General features: G+C 27.5%; 1 protein-coding gene across 4 annotated transcripts in view; it reads right to left on the reverse strand.

Annotated features, from left to right (window-relative positions):
• The window catches only part of LOC107441423 (rho GTPase-activating protein 18), a 276037-nt gene that overhangs the window by 154492 nt on the left and 98762 nt on the right, over window positions 1–22783 (reverse strand). For all 4 annotated transcript variants that reach the window (XM_043043811.3, XM_087164462.1, XM_043043812.3 and 1 more), the window contains one exon: window positions 16600–16653. In XM_043043811.3, the coding sequence (XP_042899745.2) occupies window positions 16600–16653 (54 nt within the window). The remainder of the gene's footprint in view (window positions 1–16599; window positions 16654–22783) is intronic.

Raw genomic sequence — 22783 nt, forward strand, 5'->3', positions numbered from 1 at the left:
AGAATCAAGGTACTTCCTATTAAACAATTTCTCAAAGGTAACAGAATTTTTCGAATTAAAATTGCTTCGAACTTTCGACTATTATGAAATCGAACTATTTTGATTAATCATGCTTAATACTCCGATTTAAGTTAGAATCCAGCTTTAATCCTATCTTTCTTTACTTTCACATCGTATAGCTTTTAAATATTAAAAACAATTTGATAATTAAATAACAGTAAGAGTTATGGACAATCGTAATAAGTTTTATATTAGTATTATAATGTAAATGTAAAAAGGAATTAAAATAATTTAGCATTTAATATATACATTGAAAAAGTGCTAAAAAAATTTTAAATAGTTTTAGTATAATTAAACTTAAATTATTTTTATTCCGCTTTTTTATTATCAGTTTATATCTAAACATTTTCTTTTTATCTATTTACTTATTTATTTTGATTATCTTAGCAACTTTTAGAATCAATTTTTTTTTAAATTCTTATTTAAATTTTGGGTACAGCAGAAACTTAAGTACTTTTTTTTACTGAAAAGATTATTTATAGCGTTAGTGAGAAAAATAAATTCTTAACATTACTTTAAAATTTCAAATAGTTCATTTACTTTTATTGTCCACTTACAGTGGTGTGCAATGAATAAAAAAAATAAATGACATTACAACAACAACAATACAACATTTAAAGATATTTTTTTTTTAAAAAAAAAAACAGAAAAAGACAAATTTAAAATAATAAGGCCTTTAGCAATTTCATTAAAAATTTTTAGTAAAAACGTTTTGTATTTATTACGTTAATTTACGCTTACTGAATTTACATAAAATTTACTTAAAAGAAAATACAACTTTTAAAAATAAAATTTACAGTTTAAAACAGCGTTTCCCGAATGGTGTTTCGCGGAACCCTAGGGTTCCGGGAAAGAGTTAAATGGGTTTCGTGAGTTAGTACTTTTTATAACCAGTGATGAGTTTTGAAACCTCCGGTTATATTTAGCCAACCTATAATTCATACATTAATTAATCTTTCGGTCACCTGTATGAAATTATTTCAAGTAAAAGACCAATGAAATAGAAATGGCGTTTTTTTAGTAGAAAATATATTTCTAATAACAATGTATTGAATAAATTTTGAAAAGAACAAGAATTAATAAAATATTGCATTGGTATTTCTCCTATTGCACTTTTCGAATCAAAACAAAATAACTAAATTCTTTAATAAAAAATATGTTTCCCTAATAACCATTTTCAACGTTTATAGCAGTTCTTTTACGTATTCATTTTGAAGTAAACCGTAACTCGACTTATTTCATGTGTTTTCAGCTTATGTATAAACATACAAAAACAAATTCATAACTAGACTAGTTATAGCTCAAAGACAAATTTCACTGTCAATTATTAAACCTAATATAAAATTATTAATAGTAAAACTATTAAAAATATTCATTCCACAAAATAAATATTTTAAAAATAATCTTTTATAGGTTATAACGCTCCTTAATGAACTTTAAGTCATTATAAAGTCAGGGTTTCGCCAGAAGGTGGTTCATTATTTAGGGTTTCGTATCCAAAAAAAATTGGGAACCGCTAGTTCTAATAAACGAATTTTAAATATCTTTAGCATTGTAATATCTTTAGCATCGTTTCATTGTAAGTAAATATTACGCGATAGCTTTTCAATATAATAAATGAACAACACTTATAGTTTCATGTCTTTCATTTATTAAAAACATATCTTTAATCAAACTAGAATGAAATAAAGAAATTCCGCTAACAAAAGAGAAAAATTACTTTCTAGTAAACAATAATATTTTGAAAAACCTATTAATTTTATGCAGAGGGAAGATAAAGAAATCAAGAAACTCATATGGAAAAACTGAATTATACCATGTGATATTTCTGTTCAATAGAGATATCAAAGCCAGAAACTGAACTACATCACTGAGTGGAATAAATTAATCAATTGTCGTTTGCACCATTCCTACTGGGCAACTCATATTCACATCCCAATAGAAACGTATTAACCATATGATATTGAATTATACCATGTGATATTTCTGTCCAATAGAGATATCAAAGCCAGAAACTGAACTACATCACTGAGTGGAATAAATTAATCAATTGTCGTTTGCACCATTCCTACTGGGCAACTCATATTTACATCCCAATAGAAACGTATTCCTCTTGATTGCTATCAGCAACTCAGAGATAATTAATGGATTGCCAGTGGACAGATGAAAAAAAGTGACGTCAGCTTAGACATATCTAGCACGTCTTAGACAATTCCAACACACAGAAAAATCAACATTTTAAAATTGTTGTAATAATTAATTTTGAAATACTTCATCATAAGAGCCCGCAGAAGTCTAATAGAAATTAATTCCTAATCAAATCAGTTGAAAATTTAATATGTTACAGATCAGTGGTTACCAACTGGCGGCCCACGAAGCCTTTTTTTTCTGGCCCGCGAACTAAAATATATTAGTTGTCATTTTAAAAAATCTATATGAGTTTCAAATACTTTTCTCGTAAAAAAACCTAATTTCTTCGTTTCTGCGAAATTTAACATACCAACGGTGCAAAATAATTTATTTCTTAGGTTTTGCATCCAAGAAAATATTTATTCGAATACAAAAATAATCGTGCATGTTGCTCTTTTTTTTTATTTCGTTTTTTTTTTTTTGTATCTTGTGAATATAATTTAGCATGTTGCGTTTCAGAAATTTTCTCGAAGAAATTCTCCCATATAAATTTTTGAAACCACTCATTTTGAACGAAATTATTTGCATTTGTAAATTTAAAATGTAAACATCTATTCTCTTTTGGTTGCAGCAGACCAACCTCAATTCTCTCGTTGAACATTTTGTGTGCTACTATGAAAGTTTCAATACCAACCTTTTTAAAGTTTTATATCTTAACAATTAGATATCTATTGCACATTAATTGTTTAATACATGGGTGCTCATTAAAGTTATTGTAGCCAGAATTTTTTCATATGCAATTAAATATTTTTTAAAATCTCTTTCTTATTTTAATTTGCAATTCAATACTTTTGTTTTGTAAAGCTTGATAAAAATCTGACAGTAATATTTAATGTTCCTTCAAACATAAAAGAGTTCAATATAAAATTTTGATAAAGTTGCGGCCCGCCATTTGACTGGTGTTTTTAATTGTGGCCCCCGGCCTCATGTAAGCTGGAAACCCCTGTTATAGATCAAAACATTCTGATCGAAAATTCTCATCTCCAAAAATGTATAGTTTTCGAGATACAAAAGGTGCGAAGCCAATGCTTATTCGCAATGTTGGCTTGGTGAATTTAAACGAAGAAGCAATGCTAGCTAATCATTTAGCGTTGGACGTTCTGACGATGGGCAAGCTTTTTCATTACTTAATCAAACTTCCAACGCTTTCATGTGCAGAATCTGATTCGACAACCTCAACGTGGTGCACAGTGGTTAATTCTAATAATGTGATGATATTCGGAAATTGAGAATAACTATGCTTCAGGCTTCCATCTCGGTAACAATTAATTGTGTTAATGAGAACTTTTGATCAGTATGTTTTGAACTACATATTAAACTTCCAACTAAGAAGACTGAGAATTAATTTCCACAAGATTTATGCGGGGTCCTTTTATAAACAATCTGTTAATAAAAGAAAAGTCGAAATAAAATAAACAAACTAGCAAAAATGTTTGACGATAAGATCAATATGAAACTGAATAATTACATATAATATTAAAGTTTGTTTTTTTTCATAACGAAAACAATAGATCAATTTAACAGTTTTACACTCGACTTTACAACACTACATTTTATAACACCATCGAGTGTATGATTTATTTCATTTTCAAATACAATTTATAGTATCGGTTGAGTTCAATCCAATTATAAAACCACTTATGCATTCTACATCAGTACTTGAACTTGTAAGACAAAAGGTCATAAAAGTCAGATTTTAGAAGAGAAAGTCGAAGGAAGGGGTCATATTCGAACAATGGAACAAAGATGATGCCGTTAGACGCCGAAGGTTAAGTCCATCTTTGTGTTTCGACAACAGCTAATTTCGTGGACATAAGGTCAAAACTTCTTGTTCTATTGATGTTCGTATAGAACATAAGATGTTTTTCGATAACTGGAGTTATGGAGAGATTTAGTGAAGAGCATTTATGATAATCTATGTTAGATTCCAATTACTAAGTCTTATTATGATGTTCTTGAAAAGTAAATGATGCAACAATATGCATTTTACGACTAATTAGAAATATATTAGAAAAAAAGTCAAGCTAAAGTGGTGAGCAAACACGAAAAACTTCAAATATGACGTACGCATATGCGTGATTTTCCTTTTTTTTTTTTTTTTTTTTTGCTGACACCAAGAGTCTTTAATGCTTATTTCAGACTCTAAATCTCCTTTTATTAAAAATTTTCTTGAAATGCAACAAAAATTAATTAAAAATCAATTAGAACATTTTCAAATATGATATAAAATTCATATTTTAACGTTAAAAAATGGTATCCAACTAACCATGCAAGTTAGTGCTGGACTTTAAAAATGAATGTTTATTTACCTCAAAACAAGTAAAAAACCGTAAAAATGTCAGGAAAGATTTCCGTATCGTGATTTGAGGTAGAATAATCACCAAGCTTTGACAACTCCCGGGCAAACAATTCTACGTGTTTCTTTAAAAAAAAAAAAATGCAAGTTTAAAATCCATTTAGCGCCTTAGTGGTAGTAGTTGGCGCAACAGATCACAATACGGAAATATCTCCAAATGACATATTAATTTGTATTAATACTCGCAAGTAGCTTAAATAAAATTAGTATTTTATACTATTCTAAAATGTTCATCTTGAATTAAAAAAATAAACTTGTATGTTGCAAATCGTTCCATAACAAACAACTGTTCATATTCATTTAACAGATAAAAAGGTACATTTCGTTGATCTGTATCATTACTCAGTACTCTTGCGTATTTTGATGAAATGTAAATGAAGTACTATGAATATGTAAAGAATGATTGTTCCATAATAAACAACTATTCAAATTCATTTAACAGGCAAAAAGGTACATTTCGTCGATCTGTATCATTACTCAGTACTCTTACGTATTTTGATGAAATGTAATTGAAGCAGGGTTTCCGCTACGGTAGCTTTTTTCGCAAAATGCGAAAAGACCCCTCAAAAATGCTAAAATTCAACAAAGCATTTTCGCATTTTTGCTAAAGGATTTTACTAAATTCTGTTCCGGGAAATCTGTTGCAAAATCAATTTCCAGTGCTAATGAATCAGTTATTTCAGCAATGAAAATAGTCTATATGCAAGCAAAGGAACATTTGGCTACTAGAAAGTTTAGTTCAATAAAAGATTTGTGCATAGATTTAGGTTGTTCCAGTCTCAGTGGATTGAATATAGGTGCAGCCTCTTATGAAAGTTATGACAGCATTCGGGACATGGAAATGGCTCTTGCCACGACCATTCAAGAAAAAATACTGCATAAAGTTAATTCAGCAAGATGGTTCTCCGTCATAATTGATGAATGTACGGATGTTTCCATATATCAAAGTTTAATTATCTACCTAAAAGTGCTTCATCAAGGTAGATTGTCTACACATTATCTAAGTCTAGTAGAAATGGAGGGTGCAAGTGCTAATTTTATTTATTCTTCTTTGATAAAGACACTTGAGAGTTTGAAAATAGATGTTACAAAATGCTCATCCTTAGGTACAGATGGACCTTCAGTTATGACTGGTGTTAGAGCGGGGGTTGCTGCTCTGTTCAAAAACCAAAATCCGCATTTAATTTCAGTACATTGTGTGGCACATAGGCTAGCATTAGCCGTGAGCCAAGCAGTGTCTGAGAATGCTTACCTGGTAAAGTTTCAGGACATAATAAAAAGAATTCACTCTTAATTTGAATGCTCCCCTGCAAATACCAGGCGATTGAAGAATGTTCAAGATATCCTTGAACAAAAATCAAGGAAATTCATAAAGTTATCAACAACTCGGTGGTTGTCTTTGGGGAATTCAGTTACAGCTCTGGATTGCAACTGGCAAGCTCTTGTTAGTGTTTTAATGGAAGACAAACGTCCTGTTGCTCAAGGGTTGTTAAAAAATATAACTACTTTTTTGTTTTTAGCTACCACTGCCATCATGAATGATATCATGTTCAACATTAATAAATTAAGCCTCATATTTCAAAAATCTAATTTAAATTTTGAATATGTTCAATCAAATGTGAAGGCTTGTATTTCAAGTTTAGAAGAAATAAGAAATGGCACCGGCACTCATTATATGAGTTTTTTAGATGATGTGCCTAAGAAGGAAAGTGAAAAATTTGAGTTTCAGAGCCATATAATTTTAGATGGACTGAAACAGAGGGAAAGATTCCGTAATTTGATGCACAATTTTTTAAACTGTATCATTGAAAATATTACTGATAGATTGGGAGATTTGGATAAAATCGAAATGTTCAATATATTTATACCTAGCAGGATGCCCCATAGTTCGGAAGAATTACAGCATTATAGTGTAAAGGAAATCCGTTGCATTTTCAATTTGTTTTCGGAATCTCCCAGAAAAGATTTTCAGTTTACAGAAACTGAATTACTTTGTGAATGGGGATTATTTAAACACATCTTAATGCAACGATGTAAAAACATGTCATTTAATGAATTACTTTTATTTTTATATACCAATGATGTGTCTGAACAGTACCCATTAATAACTTCTGTTATAGAGTATTGTGCAACAATACCAATGCACACTGTTGACTGTGAAAGGGGCTTTAGCTGCCTTAATTTGATTAAAACTAATATTCGAAACAGGTTGTTAATCAACCATGTAAACAATTTGTTAATGATTAATTGAGGGCCCTGAAAGTGCATTTAATTTTCAAGAAGCATTTGTAAAATGGGCAAACATGAAAGAAAGGAAGATTGTTAATTATAAACCAAAATGTTTTGATAAATAATAAATGTGTTTTTTTTTTGTTATAGGTATTCTTTTTGATATTCTTGTACATTAAGCTATTCTTTGTCAGATAACTTACAGTACTTGTTTGATATAAAGTAATTTTATAAGCCTAATGGCATTTTAGCATTTTGCTAAAACTTTTTTTCGGATTTTAGCTTTTTTGCTAATGAATTTTTAGACTCAGCTTAAACCCTGAATTGAAGTACTATGAATATGTACAGAATGATTGTTCCATAATAAACAACTATTCAAATTCATTTATCAGACGAAAAGGTACATTTCGTCGATCTGTATCATTAATCAAACAGTACTCTCACGTATTTTGATGTGAAGTACTATGAATATGTAAAGAATGATTGTTCCATAATAAACAACTATTCAAATTCATTTATCAGGCAAAAAGGTACATTTCGTCGATCTGTATCATTACTCAGTACTCTTACGTATTTTGATGAAATGTAATTGAAGTACTATGAATATGTGAAGAATGACGAGCAGAATTAGTAAACATAATGAAATATAAAAGTTGTAGTATTCCGACAACTAAGAACGTTCTTCTAATTAAACACCACCCTCACATACTAGTATTTTTAAAAATAAAACATCTCATTTCAAAAGTTAAAAACTCGAAATAGTTAAGAATTAGGCGCATATTTTGCGAAAAATTTAAATTAATAGACATGTAACATGGTTACATATTTATAACTAAAAATTTTCTAATAATAATAGCCAAAAGAGAATGTTTAAACTATGTATGTAGTTTTACAATCTATAAGATTTATTATTGCATCAGGTACAAAAAAGTCATACCATCAGATGCAGGATTCCAGTAACAAAAATGAAAGTTCCTCAAAAACCCAAAAATAAATGTAATAAATCACCACCCGCCTGTGATAAAAACTAGGTCGTCAGGGAGAGGGTAAATTGTGGGGGGTGATCGAAAACGACGACAAAATAATGCAAATTAACTGAAACCGCGCATTTTTGGTAGCCTAAAACATCACAGGATACCAATTAATGCGATTTTATCCGGCACTTTCAGATTTTTTCGGCAAAGGTCAATGTTTGAGGAAAAAAGAGTTGTTTCAATACGCTATCATTTAATTAGAACTCGTGAATAGCTATATTATTTGTGTCATTATTTTATCAGTTCATATATATATATCGAGAATTTGAAGTTCAGAGTCATAAGTGTTCGTGCCTTAACCAATAGAAGATACTTTGGATTAAAATATTGCTAAAGGACCTATACCAGGTAAATATTTTTAAACCTATCAAATGTTGTATACTCTTAGAAAGTTAAAAGAATCAATATTATTATCAATAAAATACTAGTTTTGTTCAGCATTGCAATAACGCAATGAAGTAAACAATAAAATATCATTGATGTATAAAACGTAAAGGTATAAATGCTGAAGAGCGAAAACATTTTTCAATTTACTGAGAGAAAAAATATTGTTTTCTAATTTATATTTTTTATCCATATCTAATTTATATCTAATATATATTTATATATTATAATTTATATTTCAAAATGTCTGAAAATTTAAATGTAAATAATAAAAAAATAGTTTTGATGACTAATAAAAAAACATTATTTAATTTTCGCTTTCTTAATAAAATTTTTTTGTTTTCTTAATAACATGGTTTAAGAAAATAAATAAAGTTTTCTTAATAGTATTTTCATCAACTCATTTCCAAAGTATTTGAAAATTGGAATGTAAATAAGAATACTAAAAAATAGTTCTATTGAACAATATAAAAGCATTTTTCAATTGTGTTTTCTTAATAATAATTTGAATCAATTCATTTTCTGATTATTTCGTAAAGTTTTTGATAATACATATCAATCAGTGAAAGATCTTAGATAGATAACGAATTAAAAAAAAAATTTTTAAAAAAATGAAGTATGCATAGATTTGATCTAAATAGCTCAAATTATCTAATTTTCTTTCTTTTCTTTATTCAATTTTAAAATCAGTCTTCTAATCGGTTGTCTAAATTTATTTTAATTATTGTAATAACAATCATTCTTCAAAACTTAAAATTTTATTGATGAAATAAAAATAAAAGCAAATCAAATTCCATACACATGTTTATTTAACATTTTCATTTATAAAAGATTTATTATAATTAAACGTTAAATATTTTATTTACTTTAACTTAAATAGCTGTTTAAAAGTAAATATAAATTATTCTATCATAATGCTCTTGTATAACAAACTGGGTAATAAAAATAATCCGATGATGAAAATAATTTTATATTTATAACTTGTTAACTTAGAAACAGTAATTGAGCACAACTACTTCTATTTACGTTATCATTGCTTTAAAATTGTATTATCAGTTTTTTCAAAGTTTAAAAATTAAATAAAATTAAAAATAGATTACAATCGAAGTAATAATTCATAACCAATGCGATAATAAATTATAATGAAAAAATGTACAATTTAAATAATAAAACAGGGACCTTATTCATAGTTTTGAGTTCAATAGTTTATCTCCCTGCAGTAAAATACAGCAAGCAACAACGTTTATGCTTAGGATATTCAACTTCACATTAAATTTTGGTCTGCTACACAAAAACAATAAAACTTAAAATCTTGAAATTTAAATGTTGCGTAGAAAAATGCACAGGGATTACGAGGGAATAAAAAAATTAGCATTCCAGAGTTTCAACTGCAATTACTTGAAAAAATATGTTCAAAACTACCAGAATATGGTAAAATTTTCCGTAGTAATAATAAAACAAAAAAATATTTTTTAAACAATAAAATATTTTTTTAAATATATTCTAAAATTTGGTAAATGAGGTAATATTTGATAATTTTATTACGACATCTTAGAGCATGGCATAAAAACCACTTATTCGGTTAAATTTATTACTTTTCAGTTTTGTATTTTCTCTATATGTATGGTAAAACGAACTATTATTTTGGAAACCAAAATTTCAAGTAAACCTTTACTAAATGAACGGAAAAATTACCAAATGAATAGTTCAAATACCGTATACTATTTCAGAGTTATTACCAGAATTATGGTTTTCTTTCACTAGAAATATCATTACAGTACGGTAATTTTACCAGAATTTTTTTTCTCCGTGAAAATTAACAAAATGTGAATTTTTGTGATTTAACATGATTACATAAATACTCTATTACTAAGGATCAGACATAAAAAAACAATGATTTAGCATGATTCGAAATATTAAGTAACGCATAACACTGGAAAACAATTTTTTATTTCTGTTGCATAAAATTTTTGAACGAATCTTAGATATTTTCGCGCCGCTGATTTTAAATCTTTAATCGGTTTCTCTCAGCAAGCTACAGTTATTTACTTAATTTAATAGTATATTCCTAACCAGGAAAATCACTCAAAATTCACTCGTGTGAATTCTAAGTGTCCGACTTCTTTGCAACGTAGGGAGTAGTAGGAAGGTGATAATAGATGTCAGTTTATGATGCGATGCATTAATGTCATACGTGCTTTTTCGTGTTGTTTTAAAGCAAACAGGAGTAAAAAAATGGTTCCCTAATGCAATATTTTAATTTATAGATAAGAAAAAATACATAATTGCGGGATGTCTTTTGGGAATGGCACTAGTATTTTCGTAAAAAGAGCAATAAAATTCCTTTCCGATAAAGTATTTGCTTAAATACACATCACCTGAAAGTTATATGATTCATAAATGATAGAATTTTAAATAAATCATTCATTTTTCATCTGAAAGTACTATATCAAAAGCTAAATAAAATTGGTTTTTCAAAGATCATATCGGTTAAAGTAATGCTTAAAATATACTTCAATTCTATGAAAATTTCATCAATCAGACAAAAATGACAGTTAAATTGTTACTTAAGCGGAAACGCAGCAAAATATATTTAATGATAGTAACTTTTATAGAACACGTTTACTGTTTTACCTGAAATTGTAATTTTAGAACTCATTCTTTGTTGCTAATCTCAATTCATTAAACATTAATTCAAATTATATAACATTTAAAACAAATTATTCTTTAAAATTAAATTTCGCAATTTAAATTTTAGGACTTTAAAAAAATTATGGAAACGAAGAAAAAAAAAGCATTAAAACAAAAATTTTGGTATGGATTTGATTAGGTTTTCGATAACTGAGGGCAAAATTATTCAAAAGTATAAAAAAATGCAATTACGAAAACCACATACACAACTGTAAATGTAGGAGTTTAAAAATACATCTGGAATAAATTAACTTTAATGATTCAAAGGACTTAAGCCTAGAAAGACATAGTTAAAAAATTCGCCTACGGTAATTGAAATAGTTTATCTAAGTAGAAGTAAATTACGCTTAAATATGAAAGCTTTAGAGGTTTCCTTTTTCAGGCTAATGACTGCTCACTCTCTCGATACTTCAGCTTTCAATTCTATCGAAATTTCATCGGTTTTGTAACAATAAACATTCATGCGCATACACCATATAAACAGGATAGAAACAGGTTTTGAGCAAGAAAATGGGGCGCAATATTTATTTAATAATTATTACAGAGAGAACAATCATCCAAGTGACACAAAATTTAAGTACTCCTCAATAAAAGTTAAGGTAAATCTTGCAAATTAACTCTGTAAAAATGCTTCGTTTTAGTAAAATCCTAATTATAATTGGTCGAGAGAAAACTATCTTTCTCACGGTTCGAAGGAAAACTATAAAATGTTAAATAATGCATAACTTGCAGCCAAAAATAGATTAAAAGACAGGATGTGAATATTAAAGTGTGAGAAAGAGCGTTTTGTTCAGAATAAATAAATTAAGAAAAAAAATTTACAGAAAAGAAATAACATAAAAATATTAGTTAAATCTTTTTATGTTACATATAGATAGATAGTAAAAAAAATTATACTTATGGAAGTAGAATGGATCCAGGGGTCTGTTCAGACATTTTGTGAAAAGTCCGTTTTTATAAAATTGTGAAAAAATTACTTGTAATTCGTGAATATAAAATAAACGTTAAGTCACATTCTTTCAACCAGGGTCCGCTTTGATGAATTTGTGCAAATAGGGTCCGTTATTGCAAAAAAAAACTTTTTCAAGAAGTTTTTAAATTGTAAAGACATACAAGATTATGCTCAAGTGTGAGCATAATCTTAGTGAGCATGAAGCTCACTAAGATTCACTAAGCTTGCTAAGAAGCTCACTTTTACAGTGAGCATGAAGCTCACTGTAAAATTATAATTAAAAAAATTAAATTTTAAAAAGTAAACAGCAATTGCAGCTACTAAATTAGCGATGCAACATACAAATATTAGATATTCAGCCTATACTGCTGAACGCAGAATATTCATTTCGGACGAATAAAGGAAGACGCATCGGTCGAAGACAAAATTTAGCTCGTTTACATCTGTCTTTCCGCCCCACCCCCCTTCCTGGGAAGGGTTTATTGATTAACAAAACAATAATGAAGATAAACATATTTGTGAAGGGTCCGATTAAAAGATAAATTATTTTATGAAGGGTCCGTTTTTATAATAAGATATTTTGTGAAGGGTTTCATTAAAAGATAAATTATTTCGTGAAGGTTCCGTTTTTATGATAAGATATTTTGTGAAGGGATCCATTAAAAGAAAAATTATTTTGTGAAGGTTCCGTTTTTATGATAAAATATTTTGTGAAGGGTCCCATTAAAAGATAAATTATTTTGTGAAGGTTCCGTTTTTATAATAAGATATTTTGTGAAGGTACCATTAAAAGATAAATTATTTTGTGAAGGTTCCGTTTTTATGATAAGATATTTTGTGAAGGGTCCGTTAATGGGCCCAAATTTCTTCTAAACAGACCCCTGGTATCTAACATTTTTCTTCTTTTTTTATAATTTTAGGTATGTTTCGACTAAAAAGCAGTAGAACTTCCATGACATGGACACTCTTCCTATTGTTTTTGTTAACGGCGCAGTTGCAAGAAGGAGATGCGGTTACGAGTCTCAAGCTTAAAAAGATTCTCAAAAAAGCCTTGCTTTTGAGAGCACTCTCACCAAAAAAGTCAGTAGCCGTTATACCAATCCCAATCCCTCTGAGTCTTATCAAAGATATTCTAGATAAGCTCACCATGCCAAAAATGGACATGCCAATGATGATGGAGATGCCAAAAATGCCGCCACCTATGTACCCGTGAGTAAAATTACAATTTCAAAACCAGTTTTTTTTTTCTTCTTATTTTAACAATAATCTGTGATCCACATTTTATTGGAAATTTGAATAAAATTAAATTATTTGAGAATAAAAAAATGGGAAGAATTTCGCTACAAACGGAAAGCAATAGAAAGCGCGTTTTTGAAACAGCCAAGGCCTACAAAGGGCTGTTGTGCTTATGAAGAATGAAATTGAAATATAATCTAAACCTAAGGGAGCATTACAATAAAAAGTACTGAAACATTATGACCAAAAAAAAGGAAAAATATATTTATTAAATATTTTAAACTTTAAATGGTTATTTTAATAAAGTAGACATAAGTATAGATTTTGACATTTTATCAAACTTTGACATTTTAGTTTCGTTCTTACTATTAAGAAATTTCTGTTGCAACAACAAAATGTTTTTCTTCGAGGTAGCATGTTTTATTATGTGATTTAGGACATTTTTGACCAGTGTGGCATGTGTTAAGAACACAACAAGCACAACAAGCAATTAAGAATAACTATATTACACAAATTCACAACAATTATAGGAATAACATATTTTTTCTGAGGGTGTTATTTTATATAAAGACAGAACTTTCAAAAACAGCCTTCAAATCCATGCCATTTTATGAAAAGCATTATTTCATATGAAGGCAGAGCCTCCTAAAATAACTTTAAAATCCATTCTTTTAAATATTCATCTATATATTTTATGTGACGACAAAAACTTTAAAATCCATGCAATTTTATAAAAAAGCCTTATTTCATATGAAGGCAGAGCCTCCTAAAATAACTTTAAAATCCATTCTTTTAAATATTCATCTATATATTTTATGTGACGACAAAAACTTTAAAATCCATGCAATTTTATAAAAAAGCCTTATTTCATATGAAGGCAGAGCCTCCTAAAATAACTTTAAAATCCATTATTTTAAATATTCATCTATATATTTTATGTGACAACAAAAACTTTAAAATCCATGCCATTTTATGAAAAGCATTATTTCATATGAAGGCAGAGCCTCCTAAAATAACTTTAAAATCCATTCTTTTAAATATACATCTATATATTTTATGTGACGACAAAAACTTTAAAATCCATGCCATTTTATGAAAAGCATTATTTCATATGAAGGCAGAGCCTCCTAAAATAACTTAAAAATCCATTCTTTTAAATATTCATCTATATATTTTATGTGACGACAAAAACTTTAAAATCCATGCAATTTTATAAAAAGCATTATTTCATATGAAGGCAGAGCCTCCTAAAATAACTTTAAAATCCGTTCTTTTAAATATACATCTATATATTTCATGTGACGACAAAAACTTGAAAATCCATGCCATTTTATGAAAAGCATTATTTCATATGAAGGCAGAGCCTCCTAAAATAACTTTAAAATCCGTTTTTTTAAATATACATCTATATATTTCATGTGACGACAAAAACTTTAAAATCCATGCCATTTTATAAAAAGCATTATTTCATATGAAGGCAGAGCCTCCTAAAATAACTTTAAAATCCATGCTTTAAAAAAATCATTGTTTTCAATGACGACGAACTTCACAGTTTTAAAATCCATACAGTTTTATAAAAAGGGTTATATCACATGATGACAAAGATTCGAAAAACAGATTTTAAGTCTATGCTTCGTTGAAAAAATAAAAAAAAATTTAAAAAATATCATTTTACATAACAACTGAGACTTTAAAAACAGCTTATATAGCAATACCAGTAGAATAAACAACATGTCATCGAAGTACATTTTTTAGTTTCGTTTAAAATAAATATAAGAATTTAATGGCACTTAATAACTTGTATCATATATCTGGTTTCTCATATTCCGATTAAATTGTTTATTAAGTGCCTTTTTTAATATTCTGCAGCCTTGGCGAGTTTATTTATCACTTGATGAAAGTTTTGCCCATAAATCTGAATTATTGAAATTTATGTTGACATGTTTTCGTTTCAGTTCTTACATGCCAGCTCCTATGATGATGATGCCAAAGTCTGACGGGATGCCGCCAAAGAAGGAAGAAATGATGGCGAGTAGTTACTATTGATTGTAGATAAGAGTGAAAAGAACATAACATTTTATTACAGGAAATTAAAAACCTGCCGCTTTAGAATGCTGTCATAAAAGTTGAAGAACGTAACATTCCATCTTTGATTTATGAGAAGCATTCGAATTTCTAAAGAATCGTCTGCTCGAGTCATCTTTAGTTAAATTTTACCATCCAAGAGTTTTTTTTGAAGATTTGCCAAACTATCATAACACGTGACATTCATGGTGGAATATCGTTTGCGTAAATCATAATTTCATGTGACGTTTTTAGCGACATCTATATGATTGAAAATGTATTGTTGTGAACGCGCGATAAAAGGTTGAACTTTTTCATTTTTTGAGATGATGAATGCATAAAAGTAGATGTATTTTAAGTTCGAAACTTGGTGTAAGTTTTAATCATTTTACTTTACAGAGAATAAAAACAATGTTACTTGTTAAATTCATGGAATGGAAAATAAAATGTAAATATTTCGTAGAAATTTATTTTTTCTTTTATTCCATTTATGTGTTAAAAATATTACTACTATTGTTCATTTTTTTATGTATATTTTCCATTGCAAAGAAACGCATAACATCGTTTAAAAATGGAGAGAAAAAATTTGAATTGAGGACTGAAAGTTTTGGTATTTCAAAGTTCAGTGAATTTCAAGGATTAAATTAACTAATAAAAATAACTTATTTATCTTTTAAAAATTGTAAAAAGGTAGCTATATTTTTATCGCATGTTGGTAATATCGTACGATTACTTTATAATATAATAAAGTAACAATACTTTTACAGTAACAATACTTTAACAATATTATAAAGTAACATATTAAGTAACATATTATATATATATTATAAAGTAACAATACTTTATAATATAATAAAGTAACAATATATTTAATTTTGAACCTATAATTTTGGGAAATTATCCAATTCTTAAACGTAATAATAACAGAGAATAATATTAAGAACTTAAAACAAAATTAATGCATCTTACTGCTAAAAAGCGTTAAATAAAAGATAAACAATTTATAGGGAAACCTTTTATTATTTTAATAAAAACCTAAAATATTATTATTTATTAATAATAAAACCAAGTAATTTTTCTTTCCAATGAAAATGCACGAAAAATAAGATGACAATTATATGTTTACGATGTATAGAAAAACCAGATTTAAAGTTATAAATAAAAGCTCCGAGTGATGTATGTAACTATAAATTTTACCAAATCAGACTAAACTGTATGCTCGATTTGCATAAAAGTTCAATATACGGTAAAAGGTAGTCAAATCATTTGCACCCTCAGAAAACAATTCATTTTATTTCATAAAAAAAATACGGTCAACATAGGCGGTTGCCATGGTAATTTCTCCACACAAAACAGCACGTTTAGCTATGACATAAAGAAAAAAATATAGATATATTTCCTACCGTTTGATCGTTGGCAGAGTTCATTCTAGTAGAAATTTCTTGGAAGCCTGCTTCCTGTAATGGAAAAACATAATATTTGAGCAATTCTTTGGAATAATTACTTGCGATTTTTGATTAAATAAATACAATGAATAACAAGGCATCGTTTTATGGGAAATATATTCGTATTATATTAGGGAAAAAAAACTTTTAAGTGGAAGATAAATCAAACTACGAGTTCATCCGTGCAAAAAATACCGAATTTTGTAACATGAAAAAAATCACTACAAATCAAACTAATACATGACTTTAAAATATCACTATAAATGAAATTAACACATAACTTTAAAAAAACCACTGCGAATGAATATAAAACAAAACATGGAAAAATCACTAGAAATGAAACTAATACATAACATGAAAAAAAATAAACAAATTAAACTAATACATAGCAAGAAAAAAAACCACTACAAATAAAATTAATATACATATTACGATTTGTGAGAATCTAAGGTAAAAAAAAAAAAAAAAGCACTTTATGAATTTTAGGAATTGAAATATCTTTTTTTTAAATTCCCTAAATACTTTTTAACAAAAATAAATATGCAACCTCAAAAGTATGATAATATACATTGAATAATTGGTAGATAATAATTATAAATTTTAAAAAAAAATGCTCTATTTTTACCATGTTTTCTGCTATGTTTTTGTAATAGTGTATACACAGTAATTTATAGCAGAATAATTAAAGACTTAAAAAATTTGTATCATGGCAAAAATTGGAGGTAAAATATCTAATTAAAATATTCAGTGAGATTTTTATCGGAACAGCTATAGATATTTTAGCAACGTTAAGATAAAAGAAAAGAGCTATAGTAGTTAATTTTTGGTGGCACACGTTCAACTTTATAAAAGGTATCAGTTTTCTTTTCCTTTCTAAAGAAGCTGAATTTAGTTTATTATGGTTTACGTAACATAAAATTCAAATATTGAATCATTAGAAGAATTTAAAAACATCCATATTTACTCAAACAGTACGAGAATTGTAAAAACAATAGTTTCTAAACTACGTTTTGCGTAACGAGATCACAATATAATGTAGTAAATCTAATTAAAGTTTTGAATAATTATAGTTAATTTAATTGTTATTTAGTCAAAAAATATCTGATTCATGTGTTTTAATTGAATGAAAAACATAATATCGGGATTGTGACTCACAAGATAAAACACTGAGAGCGAATTATTGTAGAGTAAGCAGGAAAAAAAAAACAGTAAATTCAATAACTTTTGATCTAAAGCTCAGATTATCAATCTTACTGGGTTAAAACGATAATATTAAATAAGCTGATGGAATTAGTGCAGACAATATTTCTAGTTACGAAAGCTTACTTTCTCGGAATAAATATGCCTTTTTTTATGACAGATTCGAATTATTGAAAGTCAAAGTACATATCAAAAGGAACTAAAAAATATTTTCAAAATAGTTTGATCAGGAGCGAGAAAAACACTGTAAATCCCAGTGTTAATGTTAATTTTTCTTTTTCTGTACACATTACTATTATTTAAGTGAATCGAAATACTTTAACACACAACAATTAAAAAAAAACTTATTTATTCCAAGAAAATTTAATATTTTATTTCCTGAAAATTATTATTTCTTTTTTGTTATTTTTAAATAATGAGCGAGATGTATAATGACCAGATCTCTAATGATGAGTGAAAATAATTTTGAATAGCACGGTGTACAAATTTTTACGTTGTTTAAATTTATACGAACTTAAATGACAAAATCCAAAATTTGAATGGCATCTTACGGGTAGTTCTTGAAAAGAAAATATTTTAAAATATAACTATTTGAAATTATGCAACTCCGAAACTGTTCAACTAATTTTCTCCCAATTTCGGATTGTTTGACTTAAAATTACATAGCTTGAAATGATGTAACGTTTTGTATAGCTTACAATTCAAAAAGTTTTCGCTTTCTTTTATAAAGAATGAAAATCTATAATCTTAAGGAACTGCAATGGGAATAAAATGATCATTGAATGATTTCATAATTTTACATAAATTTTAATGATTCGTTTAAATACCAGCCAATTCTTACAAATTTCGATTTTTTTTTTTTTTTTTTTTTTTTTTTTTTTTAAACAATTAAGACGATTTTTCTTTCCCACCCCAGACGATTTTTCTTCGCCACTCAATGGGAGACCTGCAAGTAGCGTAGTGTGGGTATCTCGACCAGGTTGTTGAAACGTGGCATTTGTTTATGTTAGCAATTGTTTTTTCCCTTCTATTTCGAGTAAGCCAAGCCCGTCAAGTATCAATTCTCTTAAGTGACACATTCTAAATTCTTTCCCAAAGATTCAATTCTACCAATATATATTTGCACAGAGACTTAACACAAAGACAGGCACGAAGTCATGTGAAACATAAACAAATTTATTATGCATCGAAGTTGCCAGTCACACATAACAAAAATGCGTAGCAGTTACAATAAAATACATAAACAAATAATAAATCTAAGTATAGTAAAAAAGTAGACCAGAAAGAATTATATTTCGATAAATTCGATGCGCAATGCGGCTTTGCATTTAATTAACTTAACGTTAATTAATATGTTAAATTATGTAGAGAAACTTAACTCAACTTTAATACTCCATATTGCTGATAAAGATTAGCTGGTGATGAAGTCATAGGTCACATGCGTGGGTATTGGTTGTCTTCTTGAAGTGCAATTACCCAATTATTCGAACGAAATTTTAAATGCGCTTTTAATCATTTTTATTTAATTTTCACAAATAAACTGATGATGGATATTTATTCTATTGAATATTATCTTCTATTGAGCAATTATTCCATTATCTATTATTCTATTATCTATTATTGCATTATCTATTATTCCATTATCTATTATTCCATTATCTATTATTGCATTATCTATTATTCCATTATCTATTATTCCATTATCTATTATTCCATTATCTATTATTCCATTATCTATTATTCCATTATCTATTATTCTACTATCTATTATTCTACTATCTATTATTCTATTATCTATCATTCTATTATCTATTATTCTATTATCTATTATTCTATTATCTATTATTCTATTATCTATTATTCTATTATCTATTATTCTATTATCTATTATTCTATTATCTATTATTCTATTATCTATTATTCTATTATCTATTATTCTATTATCTATTATTCTATTATATCTATTATTCTATTATCTATTATTCTATTATATCTATTATTCTATTATTTTATTATCCATTATTCTATTATCTATTGTTCTATTATCTATTGAGCAAAACTTGTAAAATGCAAGGCCACCCCCAGTCACAATTTGAGATATAAATCGTGCAATTATTATAATTTTCTGTTAATTTTTTGTGACAAAATTATGACACTACAGTTCCGCAATAAACAATTTTCGATCGGTAGTTAAATAGTTATACAGTCGCCTGATGTTTTAAGATTTCTAATAAGTATTTTTGTTTTTAGGCAAAAGAATTTTTTCTTTTTTCCTGCGTCATCCAAATTGGTTAAATAATCTAAAAACTAAGAAACGTGTCGTTTTAAATTACTAAAAATAACAAAAGTCCGTAAAATATGTAAAGCAGAATTCTTAGAAAAGCAAAACAGAGACCAATTGAACTGGGGGTTGAAAAACGTAAATGAAAACGAATTGGTCATATTCTACGTAAACCTAAAAAATTTGAATTAAAACAATTTTTTGATTGGAACACTCAGAGCAATAGAAAAAGCGTAAAACCTAGAAACACTTGGCGAAGGACGACTGTAAGTTAATAGATCGTTTTAAATTACTAAAAATAACAAAAGTCCATAAAATATATAAAGCAGAATTCTTAGAAAAGCAAAACAGAAATCAATTGAACTGGGGATTAAAAAAACTTAAATGAAAATGAATTGGTCATATTCTACGTAAACCTAAAAAATTTGAATTAAAACAATTTTTTGATTGGAACACTCAGAGCAATAGAAAAAGCGTAAAACCTAGAAACACTTGGCGAAGGACGACTGTAAGTTAATAGATCGTTTTAAATTACTAAAAATAACAAAAGTCCATAAAATATATAAAGCAGAATTCTTAGAAAAGCAAAACAGAAATCAATTGAACTGGGGATTAAAAAACGTAAATGAATATGAATTGGTCATATTCTACGTAAACCTAAAAAATTTGAAGTAAAAGAAGTTTTTGATTCGAATACTCAGAGCAATAGAAAAAGAGGAAAACCTAAAAACACTTGGCGAAGGACGATTGTAAGTTAACTGAAAACAATAAGAAAGGAACATGCAGAGAGACAAAATAGCTGGCCACAAATAGAGTGAGATGGGGAACTATGATAGAAGCCCAATGCTAATATACGCAGTGAAAAGAATACATTTAATTTTTATTATTAATTTCTTTTCTGACGAAATTATGCCAATACAATTCTGCAAGCAACACAGCTGATTGATAATTAAATAGTATACAGTTGCCTCTCTTTTCAGATTTTTGATAAGAACTTTTTTTTATGCAATTAATAATAAAAGAATTTTTTAGCGTCATCCAAATCAGCCTTCATCAATTTAAACTGCAACAAAATTAGACTTTAAAATGTATAAAAACTGATAAAAGTGTAGTTTTAAATAACTTACCCAAACCCACAAAACAGATTTTATTGCGTTGAAGTTTTAAGGGAAAATTCATAGGAGTTCTAAAAATCATCAAGCGCATTTCTCCTAATTTAATAAAGTGACGATTTTATTTTCTACCTTTTTTTGAAAGGCTGTGTTGTCTAATAAAAAAAATATAATTAAAAGAAAATGATCAAGAAAAAACAAATTAAAAATTGAACATAAAATAAAGTAAAAGTCGTAAGTCCGGAAATTAGGTCGGCTGTTCAACAACGATTATAAAATAAAATAAAGTTACCGTTGATTTCAAATTATTTGCTTTTATAGAAACGCGTTTCAAAAGAATTACTATAAACAAAATAAATACGTGGTTAATGATAACTCTAAACATACTAATTTAGGGTCATACAGTCGTTTCATGCAAATGTTAACGTTGTTCATTGAATTTAAAATAATATTATAGAGAACAAAAAACAATTAAATATAAAAGCACTTGCAATAGACTTTGTTTTATCAAATAAAGCTCTAAGCTATCAAATATCTTTGATATTATCTTTTCAAATGCTCGATAAAATCGAATTGGGGGTTCGGTACCTCCTATGTTGACAATGTTAAAATGGCATATTTCGATGTACCTTTTTAAAAAAAGTATCGTAGTTAGAGCTTTGAATTTTTTTTTGTGTATGTAATAGATATTCTAGATTATACTGAAGTGAACTTTTTTTAATTTAGTGAATTAAAAGAAATTTTAAAAAAATAAATTACGCAGCATGTCAGAAAATTTTAAAAGCTTCACATTTTCATCCGAAAATTTTGAATTAAAAAAAATATTAAGTTTCTCTTAAAAAACTGCTCACTTCAGCACAAACTACAGTACTAAAGGAACTTTTTAAATCAAATATCAAAGTGTTGTGATCAATAGTCTTCAAGAAAAGGTACATCGAAGCAAAAAAAACATAGTTTTGAGTTATTCGCATTTAAAGCGTAAATATTAGACTACCAACAATATTTAAAATTTAAATTCAAAAATCAAATTGTTTCTAAGTTATAAATCTCGTACTGCTTACATTTCAAACAAATTACTCTTGAATGTTTCTTTTATTTGATTTAAAAATAGGTCTTTATACTATACTCTCCTCACTTTTCGAGCGAATAAAAAGCCCTTAAAATGATCAAACTGAATGCGATAATTATAAAATTGTATAATTCATAAATCACCCATAAATTTTATTCATGAAAATTGAATATTCAAGTCCTTACCAAGATGTTTTGTTTAAATTTAAGTGAGTTAAGAGTATTTTTGTTAAAAAAAATAACTATTTTACAAAAAAAATCTAAGAAAATGCATATTTCAAGATAAACATTTTAAGCACAGAAATAATTAACAAAGAACTGTAAATAAGAATTTACTTCAAAATTAGAAATATTATGTAAAGAACATTTAAAAAAAAATCAAAATGATGTAACTAGAAATTAGGGAGAAAAAAAAAATCCGGTCCAAGGTAAATTCGAATAATGTAAACGAAATTCCTAATCTATGCCGGTAATGACAGCT

The sequence above is a fragment of the Parasteatoda tepidariorum genome, chromosome 5 (genome assembly GCF_982258835.1).
Source record: "Parasteatoda tepidariorum strain Cologne lab strain chromosome 5, Ptep-v5.0, whole genome shotgun sequence".
NCBI lineage: Eukaryota > Metazoa > Arthropoda > Arachnida > Araneae > Theridiidae > Parasteatoda > Parasteatoda tepidariorum.